Raw genomic sequence first — 12,337 nt, 5'->3', positions numbered from 1 at the left:
GGCTAGTCTGGTCTTTTGCCTTTCCATAGAAACTTTAGGATCAATTTGCCAATATTCACAAATTAACTTTCTAAGATTTTGATTATTAGCATTTATTTTTAATTTCCTTTGATACTATTTTAGCATTATTATTTCAATTTTAAAACTCTATTTAATGTACACACTCTAAAATTAGAGCTGCATCTGTCTGAGGAACAGTTAGCTATTTCTTCTTTAGATCAATTTGTTCCCCTGAATTTCAAGAGGGTGCATCATAAAGGACAATTGCCAGCAGCCTTTGAAACTTTCACCAATCTGCCAACTTTTATATGCCTCTGGGAAGTTACAGTACTCCAAGGCATTGTGGTATGGTTCCCATGAAGACTTTCAAAGTGTGATTTTTTTTCTATAAAGCCCATATAGTAATTTATTTTGTTCATGCCATTAGCATGTATTGGTGTGATGGCACTTTAAAATTGCCATAATAACATGCACATATACACACATACTTCTCCAACCTTACCACAGGGATGTGGGAGTTTGTTTCTTTATGCTTGTATTTAGACATAGAAGGATAGCCATAATTATGATGATAATGATGAAGACCATGGCAACAAAGACTACAGTGATGATAAGGAATACAAGCCCAATAAAGACGATGGAACTATTAGTAATGATTTTATACCTTACTTGTCTATACTGACATTTCCTTTATCAGAGATTTAGTAATATTTTGTGTATTTTTAAAATTTTCTCTAGTCACTGTTATATATGTCTGCTGTTTCCAAAGTTCCTAAAGACAAGGACTATGTTTTTTATTTCTTGATCCTTCATTTTCATTTGTTCATGTATTCAGCAAATATTTACTGAATGTCTACTATGTCCACGTATTGTACTAAGCCCTAGCACTGAGTTAGGTATGCACTAAGTGCACAACAAATTTTTTTAATGAATGGGAGACCTCACACTGTAGATATATAACATCACAAATAATTTGAGAGGCAAATGTATGATTTATTCTTTTCTACATCCATAATATCTAGTAAAGGGTATACAATGGATATTTAATAAATACATATTAAGTAATTAATCACAAATAAAATAGAATACTAATGCAAGATGATAATATAGGGAAACTGTGCAACTCGTAGAGAAATACATAAGAACTCTCTGTATTTTATTCTCAGTTTTTCTATAAAGTTAAAGCTGCTCTAAAATATCAAATCTATTAATTTTAAAAAGTTATAAAAAATAAAATATAAAATTTGAGCTCTTATTTTTTTGTACAACACTTGGCTCTACTGACAATCACCATACAAAAACTATTTCTAAATTACAGTGCAGCAAACTTTAAAAAGCAAAATCTTATTAACCCAATCCTGGATACCAATTTTCTAAATCAAGTTTTGTCCAGTCAAATTCATATTATGCACCATAGATTTTAAACTAATGATTGTCTAAAGCAATGAATAATCATCAATGTCCACAACCTTGTTGGTCTTGTTCATCACTAAAACCTAGAACAGTGCCTGGCAGAGAATAGGCACCTAATATCTGTTTGCTGCAGAATTAATAAGTGAATTTAGCAAAAACAAAATTATGACAGAGTTCACCAGGATCCTATAAAATTCATAGTGGATAAAAAATACATCTTATGATTTTTAAAAAATCAGCACCATTTGAAAGAAAAATTCAGTGAGAAACTATCTTAAACACAAGAGCTCACTGAGATTTTTATTGTTTCATGTTTTCTGAATTCATATGCATTCAAATTTTTTTAAAATGCAAAAAAATACTAGATTATTTGTCCTCATTTTTAATCCAACTCACATCTCAATTTATTTTGGCTGCCTATGCCATTAAGACCCTCGGGATAATCTTACATTACAGTAAAATCTGGTGGATTAGCTACCTAATAGCCCCAAAGGGCATCCCCCCCACCATCTTCATAGGCATGGTGCTTTCCAGTTTCTTATACATTATCTTCTCTGAATCTAAAAAGAGGTTAAAACTCATGAGGGATACAGGTGTGGAAACAAAAGACTCCTGTGAGGTCAAAAATCTAGAAACCTCACCATATGTTCTTCTTACTATATTATGCATATGAAGTTCCATTTATCACATGCCTTCTCCCTCTCACTCACACTACAGAGCACCAGGCAGTATTAACCTCTGAGCAGTAGGTCCAAAGGGCTCCTCAAAGATTTCTCAGGGGTCTCAAAACATAAGCCACAAGACAAGTGAATTAGTGGATCCATTACAGGCAATGCCTGATCTGCAGGAGAAGCCCAGCTAAACCCAGGAGCTATGGAGTAATTCTAAACCAACATTTAGAATTTGTCTGCGTTTTCATTGCTCTTCTAGGCCTTAGCAATTCTTGGGCTGACTCAAAACTGACCTTCTTCAGCACTGAGAGGCCAAAGTGAGATTCCAGCTAATAAATACATGATTTGCCAAATGCTGGGATCCTCCATTGCTTGGAGAATTACAAAATTAGGAAACATCAATAATTCTATGCAAAACGGTAAGAACAGAAAGCAAAAATCAGGAAAGAAATCAAAATAAGAGAATTATTTTCAGCCAAGTTATATATGAATAATGCAGGCTAACCATAATGTATTTAAATGTATGCGGATACAACGAAAAAAGATAGAAAAAGTTTAGAGAGATCATCACTTTAGCCATTAGGTAATTGGTGTTCCAATGAATATCCCTGGACAGGTATCTGGACATCTCATTGCCTTTACTAAGCCATGCTATCAAAAATTCTTAAGCAAAGTGTAAATTAATACTTGTTGAATAAAATTAATCAAATGGAATAGAACTGAATTGCCTAAGGCAACACACTTGGAGATTTACCAGCAGAGGTACTTAACACTGGTTCATATTAGAATCACTTAGAGAACACTTCAAAGTACTAATTCCCATTCCCCATCCTTAAATATTCTGATTTATTGATCTGGAAATCCTTAAGGTCTACCTTAAGTTCCTAATTTACTGAGTTCCAAACTTATGAGTGAGCAGTCCTCATTACGAATGGTTGCTGAATTCAGAGAAGGTCTGGAATGCCTGGGGATGTTGGACACATTTCTGGACTGAGTAGTCATTGTTAGCAGAGAGTCGATCAATTTATACATTGCACAACTTCAAACAGGGCAAGAGGTATAAAGAATCTAGTGTGTCTGTGTTGCGGACAGGTCATCATTTATGTGAGCTGGCACAAGAATGCTAGCATGTCTGTGGAAGTCCGTTTTTAGACGGGTGTTTGCTTTCTGGATGCCTGCGAGACGTGTGTTTGGATTGTGTGTTTGAGGTGCGAGTGATGTGAAGTGCCTGAAAGTGGATCTTGTAAAGGAACTTCTGAAGGATGTCTCAGGGTTAATGCTAATTTAAAATGGTATGACATTAGTATATGCGGGGTGGCCACTTGAAATTTTAGCATATCTTTTAAAAATGCAAATACATGGAAAGGTTTGAACTAAATGCATTGCATGTGACAGAGAATTCACAGGACTTGAAGACTGGGGAGTGACTAAATGAGAAGGGAAGAAAACAGTGAGTTCACAGAGAGGCTAGGGGAGAATGCGTAGGCGAGGAGGCTACTTTGCATGTTGTTCCCACTCTATACTTGGACACAGAGACTGTTGAAGATTCTAAATAAAAGACATTTTGGAAATACCTTCCCTACCTCCCTTACCTTTGGGGTTTAAAAAGTAAATAGCTCTTAGCCAGAAACAGAGGTGGGGGCCTCCCTGCAGTGTGCTGCCTCTCCACTCCCACCCCCAGGGGCAGTGGCCTATGTTCTGACTATAGGCACAGATTGGGGAATGTCAGATAAAGCAGAGGTCCCCAACCTTTTTGGCACCAGGGACCGATTTCATGGAAGACAATTTTCCATGGATGGGGGTGGGGGGATGGTTTGGGGATGATTCAGGCTCATTATATATATTGTGCAGTCAAACCTCTCTACTAATTATAATCTGTATTTACAGCTGCTCCCCAACACTAGCATCACCCCCACAGCTCCAACTCAGATCATCAGGTATTAGATTCTCAGTTTACAGTAAGGTTCACGCTCCTGTGAGAATCTAGTGCCACCACTGATCAGACAGGAGGCAGAGCTTATGTGGTGGTGCAAGTGACGGGGAGCAGCTGTAAATACAGATGAAGCTTCACTCGCTTACCCACCACTCACCTCCTGCTGTGTGGCCCAGTTCCTAACAGGCCATGAACTAGTACCAGTCCCCGGCCCAGGGGTAGGGGGCCACAGAGGTAAAGGATGAGAGGAGAGATGCCCATCAGTGATGAGAAGGTCCTGGGTCAAGGATCTGTCCTCAGCTAGAATATGAAGCTCCTCAGATGTCAATCTTCTTGCAGAAGAAACTGGTGGACTGGTCCTGACTAAACCCTCCTTGTTCGGGGATGGCCCAGAGCCTCATAGGGGGTGCTTAAACAGTGTCCTTCAGCCTCTGCTGCTTTGGGGGAGGAATCATGGACAAACCAGGCCACCAGAGGAAAGTTTCAGATAGAACACCTGGGAACGTTCCCCATGAGGGAGGGTTCGTTCCCATGCAAAGGACATGGGCTCTAAGACTGAGGCCGCCCGTTTCAGAGTTTCACACACAGCCAAATCCAACTGTCCTCCTCTGGCCGGTGTCAGCACTGACTGCCAGACCCAGCATGGCAGAGGCTGCCTCGCATTACGCTGTGGTGTTTAGTGACCATAACCATAAGAGCTGATATGGTTAAGTCCTTCTTAGCCTTCAGAATGCATTCATGTCCAATATCTCTTAAAACAGTAATACTGAAAAGCACTGTTATTATTCCCATGTAATAAACACAGAAGGTGTTTCTGCCAAGGTGCAGAAAGGTAGAGCAACTTTGCTAAGGTATAGCCAGAACTTATCCTGGGTCTTCATACAGCCAGAACTTATCATACGGCCCGAACTATTCATACAGAACTATTCATACATCAACTATTCATACAGCCAGAACTTATCCTGGGTCTTCTGACTGCAAATCCCAGGCTCTTTGTATAACAAGGCTAAGTATAATATTGATATATACCAAGCACCCAGAAATTAGCCCACATCTGATATTCAGATAAGTGCTTATCCAAGAACAGAAGTGGCTTCCACAGGACAATTCATGCTGCTCCCCTAGGCTGACGTCTTCACCTCCTGGTCACCAAGTGAAACACAGAACTGAGGACGCGTGGAGCAGCGATTCCCAGCACAGGTTTTACAGTCAGATGTGCATGGGTTTCAAATGTATCAGCCGCATTTCCTTGAACAACTCATTTCACTTCTCTACCCTCATTATTCTTATCTAAAAGATAGAAATATGCTTTACAGAGCTTGAGAATCTAATCCAATCATGTGTGTAAAGCTCTGAGCAGGATGCCTGCTGCATAGTATGTATTCAAATGTTAGCTCTCTTTTATGGTATGCACACATCCCCAAAGATAACCACAGATACCATTAGCTGACGAACCACCACCACCCTCTTCTGTTGCAGATAACTAATGTCCTTGGGGTGGCTTGTTAAGCGAACTGTCTCTATTGTCTCAGCCAGAATAAACTTAAAAAGGCACAAGAAAGTAGGGGTACGGAGTGGAAAAAGCACTGTATTAGCAGTAGAGAGAGCTTCGATTTCACTTTAGCTCCACTGCTAATGGGCTGTGAGACCCTGAACAGGTCAGTCCCCTTCCTGTCAGTTTTGACATTTGCGAAATGCAGGGGTCAGATGAGACATCTAAGGCCCTGTTCAGAACTCTAACCCTGTGTTCCTCTACAAAGAGGATGCAGAAGGCAAAACAGTCGGCAAAATGGTGCTGAACCCCCTACTGGCTCAAGCAGCGCGAACTCTCGCCTCAAATGGCTGGCCTGAGAGTCCCAGTCACTTGGAAAAATTCTCTTTCCCGTTAGATGCGACTCTTGCACCTAGGCCAGGACTCAGAGGCCCCCACTGAAAACTGCCCCGAGTCATTCGATAACAAAGGGGAAGGCACCCCAAGCCAGGCAGGAGATGGGTCTGGGAAGCTGTATTTCATCGCCACCAACTGAAAAATCCTCCATACACCCGGCCTCGCGCCCCGCCACCCCAAACCTTGGGGCGAGCCGCCGCCCGTCCAGAGGCACCCTCCTCACAATTAAATCAGCAACTCCCCTGAAAAGCAAAAAGTCCTTGGTCTACGTTCTCTCCAAAACTCAGCACCCTCGAACACCACTACCAAATGCCCAAAACCTTGGCTCCCCTGCTCCAGCGTCTCCATCCTGAAACTGACTCTGCAATCGGCCTGTCTTGCCTGCCAACAGTTTCAACTCTGCTAACACTGTTTATTGTATCTTGCGGCTGCTACGGATACATTTACTTTGCTTCAGCCTTCTTTGGTTATTAGTGCTCTTCATTCTTCCCTCCAGAACGTAAATCCAGACCCCCACCCCCAAAACGTGGTATCTGATTTCTCGAATCTGTGGCTCCCCATTCCTTTTCCTTCCTTGCCTGACTTGAAACTCCTTTCTGTCTCCGTTTTAGAACTTTTCCTGAGACTCCAAGAGAAGTATGTTCAGGGCTTTCGTTTTCGAAAAAGCAAAAAAAAAAAAAAAGAAAGAAAGAAAGAAAGAAAGAAAGAAAGAAGAAAGAGAGAGAGAGAGAGAGAGAGAGAGAGAGAGAGAGAGAGAGAGAGAGAGAGAGAGAAAGAAAGAAAGAAAGAAAGAAAGAAAGAAAGAAAGAAAGAAAGAAAGAAAGAAAGAAAGAAAGAAAGAAAGAAAGAAAAGAAGAAGAAGAAGAAAAAGAAAAGACCCACATAACTTACTTTCATCCAGGGGTGCACAGTTTTGGAAAGAAGCAAACAGAGCTATAATCCACTGCGTTCCGACAACCCAAAAAGAAGAATTTGTAGTGAAACGCTTCTTTTTCTACTTTGCCGGTGAAGGAGCCCGGTGGTAGGCATACATCCACAGGCTGATGCAAGATGCCTTTGAGAGAAACCTCACATTCTGAGGATTCCTGGGAGAACGCCAGGGATCCCAGCATCCAATATATTGCACATTTGGTTTCAATTAGGAAGGGGGTTGGGGAGGGAAGAAGGAAAGTCACCAATCAGGGCTGTTTTCTGTTTAGAGACTATTTCTTTTGACCCAAGGGACTACGGGCAAAGCTATAATTTACAGCAAAACCCATTCATAGAAGAAAAAAAAAATGTATAACCATAGGACAGACTTAAAGACATAGCTCCCTTCTGCCTTATCCCCACCCGCATGCACCCCCACCCACTCCCCCTCCATCTGAGACTCGGTCCCCATCCTGTGACTCCCCCCCCACCTCATTTTTCTTACTTGGCTGAAGCTATAAGCACAACTTAAAGTTTGGAATTTCTTCCAATTGAAGCTTCCAGGACAGTTGGGTCACACACATGGAGTTGATCTTTAGTATTTTGGCCATGAAAGCCCAGAGCTGAGCCCTCTCCCAAAAGATTTGATTTAATCCCTTCCCCCGCCAAAAAAACTGGACAGTTCCAGAGTCCAGGATTCCTATTTTCTTTTCCACTCAACTCCCAGTTGGCTGCTGCCTCTGAGGGTCTGTTGCTGTCCCGGATTTATGCTGCTAAATGAAAACACAAGCATTTACAAGGACTTTCTAAATTATTTTGTAAACTTTTTTTTTCCTCCCGCTTTCCGTGGCTATGGCCAGAGATCATGTGAAAGGGGCAAATAGGCAACAGGGGAGGAAGCCTTGCTGGGCTCTCCAAAGGATAACTAATAATCCTCTCCATCCATGGGGCTCTAGCCTTAACCCTTCAGAGCCTGGGTCATCCTGACCAAGCAGCACAGGCTGGGCTGCCCTGGAGGTCCTGGTTCACTGTGCATGTGGTGGATGCAGGGCAGTCAGGGGCTCGCGGGGCAGGAGATCCATGAGGAAGGTAGACGGCAAAGGGGAGGCTAAGATGACTCAGCCCACCTTCCCGTAAGGAGACCCCTTTCCTCCAGCTCTTGAGCTGTCACTGACTCTTCTCTGCTTGTCGTCAATCTGGGATTGCACAGCCTCCAAGATGAGCAAGAGAGGTGAGCAAACAGGAAAGAGAAGCTGGCAAGGGATCGTGGAGGGACATGCCCATAGCAAGTTTGGAGCAGGAGAAGCTTCGTAAAGGTTATGGGAGGCAGAGAAATCGGTAATCAGGGTGGCCATAAAATTAAGAGGCAAACTGCCAGTGTTAAGTCCCCAAAAGGCTCATAAGCTCTGCACTAGTCTGAGCATCAAAAGCAGCCTTTAACATCTGCACTTCACACTACAAGGGGACATGGAGAACACCGGCACTCTTCAGAGAGCAGCCACGGAGATGACTAAAGGCAGCAAACAAGACCAACAAGAAAAAACTAGAACAAGGATTATTGCACAAAGAGAAAGGCGATTACAGAGATAAACCCATTAAGAAGACTCATCAAATAACTTACAGCATCTGAACTAAGGTCTGAGAGTGACTGAGGCCAGGACATTCAGTGTAATTCAATAAATGTGTATTGAGCAGTTATCAGGCTCTTTAACTGGGTGCTCGCTGGAGACAACCACAGATGTCTGGTTTTAGAAACAGCCCTAGAATCCTTCTCAAATATCTAGGCCTATAGTACTTTACCCTTTTGGCATTACTATAAAGAATGTACCAAAACTGTGATCTATAATTTCACAGATTTGGTGAGACTACATGTCAATTGTGGAAAACAGTATAATGGCTTCATAAAACGAGAACCTCGTAAAGGGCAGGTACATATAGGTGTAGGTGTATGTCCTCCTCTTTATTATTTAAAGTAGTTCTACTCCATAGGCAGGGTTGTTTGTTTATCTGGGTATGTGTATAACTAGGATTCCAGCTTGAGCCAGTGACGTGGACTCCAAACCCCAGACACCCCTAGGTTTGTCTGAGGAAGAATGGGCAGCCAAGTCAAGAGTCTGTTTGTACACAGACCAAGGAGACTTCTGGGGAAGAACTTGCTAAGTAGAGAGAGAACTGAGGGGTAAAAGACAGTCCCAAGTATAATTGAGCTGTGTCAAAGGTAAGGAGTAGCTCAAAGAAAAATAACATATCTATCACTGAAAATATTATGTCTATCACTGAAAATATTATGTCTATCACTCAAAATACCATCTCTATCACTCGGGCTATGCTCGGCCACAGCCAGGGACTAACTGTAGGGACCCTCCCTGGGCAAGAATTGGCTTGAGCCCAGAGTCAGCGAAGCTGGACGTGCTTCTTGGGTCCAAAGGTCAATAGGTCCAGAACACTCCTTTACCAGAAGTCAATAGGTCCAGACTCGGCCTATTGACTGCTGAATGCTCCCTGGAGCTAAAGGTGAATGGCCTATTGAACAGACAAACTGTTCCCTATGGAAAATAGCCAAGGGCCTTAGGTCCTGCACACAAGCCAAGGCATGTCTCATTGTCCTGCACCCGGTAATGAGGTCCAAAGGTTAAGATGCCAACGTCTGCCTTCCTTGAGCAATTTCTATAAGATATGGAACATGTCACCTCAGGGCTCTAAAGATAGTCAGGTACCAGAAAGTAGCTGCTGGACAAAAGGAGTATAAAAATAAAGCGACTGGTGCTTTTCGGCTGCAGTCTTGTACCATCTTTGTGTGTCTGTGTGTTTCTTTCTGTGTTCATCCCCCGTTCTGTAATCGGGCCGCTACACTGACCTTGAACTCCAGGAAGAAGGTACCTCCAAGAAATGTGCAAGAAAAAACTGAAAGTGATATTTTACTAAAATATTGGAGAGATATTTCAAGCATTAAGAGAAATCATTATATTTGAGCGTCAGTTTTCCAAGACAGCTCCGGCTGGGTGGGGAGAGCTGTGTTTCTTCAGCCTTGACAACAGCCATTGCTGTAGGAAGCCAGAGCTGGAAAGAAAGAAAATGACAAAAGGTACTTCAAAGCTGAAAGGATTAATTCATGGATCACACAGAAGAAATTTCCTAGGGACTCTCAGAACTATTTGATAGAGTTTTGAGCAAGGCTAGAATTCCTTATAATGTGGGGACAGATGTGGAGAAATACCATTTTATTACTCTTTTGTGGATAGATTTTACTCCCTGGTTGGTTTGGCTTGGGAAACGTGAGTCATTACAATCAGAATTATTTATGCTCCATAGGAAATAATACATCCTAGTTATGAGGACTGTTTTACACTGAAAATGAATGACTGAGAAACAACATAGAATTCCATTACTGGGATTTTACCAAAAATAGGACAGTTCCATCTGGACTGGTCAGGATGCAGTTGTTAATTAGAAGTAAGGAAATGTGCAAGATGACTTTTCAGGGTCTTTTCTTGTCTACAAACCAAGGTTCAAGTAAATTTATAAGAGTTGAAAATTGAGGCCAGGCGCGGTGGCTCACGCCTGTAATCCTAGCACTCTGGGAGGCTGAGGCGGATGGATCGCTCGAGGTCAGGAGTTCGAGACCAGCCTGAGCAAGAGCGAGACCCTGTCTCTACTAAAAATAGAAAGAAATTCTCCGGCCAACTAAAAACATATATAGAAAAAATTAGCCGGGCATGGTGGCGCATGCCTGTTGTCCCAACTACCTGGGAGGCTGAGGCAGTAGGATCGCTTGAGTCCAGGAGTTTGAGGTTGCTGTGAGCTAGGCTGACACCACGGCACTCACTCTAGCCCGGGCAACAGAGCAAGACTCTGTCTCAAAAAAAAAAAAAAAAAAAAGAGTTGAAAATTGAAATCACTATAGTATTTCTGTCTCTAAATAGCTAAGAGCAAGGCACATTTGTGATGTCTTAGGAAATAAAATAAAGTATGGGAGTAAAAGGAATTTAGCTAACTTAGTTTAAGAAACACACACACACACACACACACACACACACACCTTAAAAGGATATATGGATATTCACAGAAACCAAATTCATGTAGTATGTTTAAGCTTCACAAGGAATTAAAACCAGAAATTAACTATCAGTAATCTAGTCAACAGTTTTCTCTTCTCTCCTATCCTCTTCTCTTCTTCTCTCCTCATTCTCTTATTTCTTCTCTCTCTCTCTCCTTTATTCATTTCTCATTTCTCTCTCTCTCCTCTGCCTATCTCTGCACATCTTTCTTTAACCCATCCTTTTTCAACAAACCAGCCTGTTCTGCTTATTTTTACATATTACTGTAGGTGGTTGCCCTAAAATGGTGCCTTCGCTTTCAAATTCGTATCTCCTCACATCAAGCGAACATGGGAGAATGGCGGGTTTTACTAAAGATGAAGAATCTGATTGGTCAGATGAGTTTCATATATTCATCTTCTACCTGTAAACTGTAGAGGGTGATGGGTCACATGATTTGAATATGGCTCCAAGGGCTCACATTCATAAGACAGTCAATTCTCAGAAAAGTGTTGTACATTAGAAGACACCCCCAAGTTGTGTGCTGCACTAATAGTTAACCAAGCTAAACCATCCCTGGATTTTAAAGAAATTATGCCTCACCAACACAAAGCCAGAAAACATTGCATACACATTTATCTTAAGCACCAATTTTAGAACCTAATTCTTAAAATAAGACTCCTAGTTACTGGTTAATCTGTCCATATAGACAAATCCATTGACATATATTAATGCATAAAGGGTTAATATTTTTTTTAAAAAATCATTATATAAGAACTCTTATAAGCAATAGAAACACCCTAGTTTTCCTAAAAGCAGAATAGTCTGTCCAAACAGCTGCACACAGACTTTGCTTTGGTTTCTTCCTGAATTTAGCTCATGGTATTTGAATCTTAGTGTGTTTAAGACTCATCTCATGAAGCTGTATTCACAAAAGCATGGATACTATCATTATGAGTGATCAAAAGGTCTTTCTTTCAAAGATAATTTTAACTCTAAACACTATTAGTTTATTTAATGCTCACAAGAATTTTGTGGGGTGAGTACTATTATTTCCCCGATGTCTGAGAAAACTAATCCAAAGAGAAGTTAACTTGTCCAAGATCACACCTGGTGGAGCTAGAATACGTGTGTGTGTGTTGACAATAAAGTATTGTGTGCTCATGTGGTGAACAGGAACAATTTCAGAGCAGGTGGGAAATAGTTAATTCTTAGTTTTGCAGGGATCAGAGTCTTGCTCAGATGGAGAATCATCGAAGTCCTTTTCCTTCCCATCCTTTTTTCTCCCGAAACCCTTTATTGATTCTGTCACTGCTCCTTTTCACTTCTACCAGAAAGAAATAAGAAATCAACAGAAGAAAATTCAAATCATGTCTAGTGATTCTCCCATGGATAAACCCGAAAAGTTGAGTAAAGAGGAAGTTGAGGTTAATGGCCAAAATAAGATTGCTTTTTGACTGTGTTTTTAACAATGCCACATATAGTA

At 41.4% G+C, this 12,337-nt stretch overlaps 1 protein-coding gene across 2 annotated transcripts in view; it reads right to left on the bottom strand.

Moving 5' to 3' along the window:
- The window catches only part of DDR2 (discoidin domain receptor tyrosine kinase 2), a 140,262-nt gene extending 133,297 nt beyond the window's left edge, over positions 1 to 6,965 (bottom strand). Inside the window, exon 1 of one of the 2 annotated variants that reach the window (XM_045547228.1) lies at positions 6,797 to 6,965. Coding sequence is in view for 1 of the 2 variants with exons in the window: in XM_045547227.1 (XP_045403183.1) it covers positions 6,797 to 6,802 (6 nt within the window). In the remaining variant the exon portion in view is untranslated. The remainder of the gene's footprint in view (positions 1 to 6,796) is intronic. The other variant, XM_045547227.1, reaches the window with a different exon arrangement.
- Positions 6,966 to 12,337: the final 5,372 nt, after the last annotated feature.

The sequence above is a fragment of the Lemur catta genome, chromosome 3 (genome assembly GCF_020740605.2).
Source record: "Lemur catta isolate mLemCat1 chromosome 3, mLemCat1.pri, whole genome shotgun sequence".
NCBI classification, from domain to species: domain Eukaryota; kingdom Metazoa; phylum Chordata; class Mammalia; order Primates; family Lemuridae; genus Lemur; species Lemur catta.
This window is presented reverse-complemented; position numbering and strand designations above follow the sequence as displayed.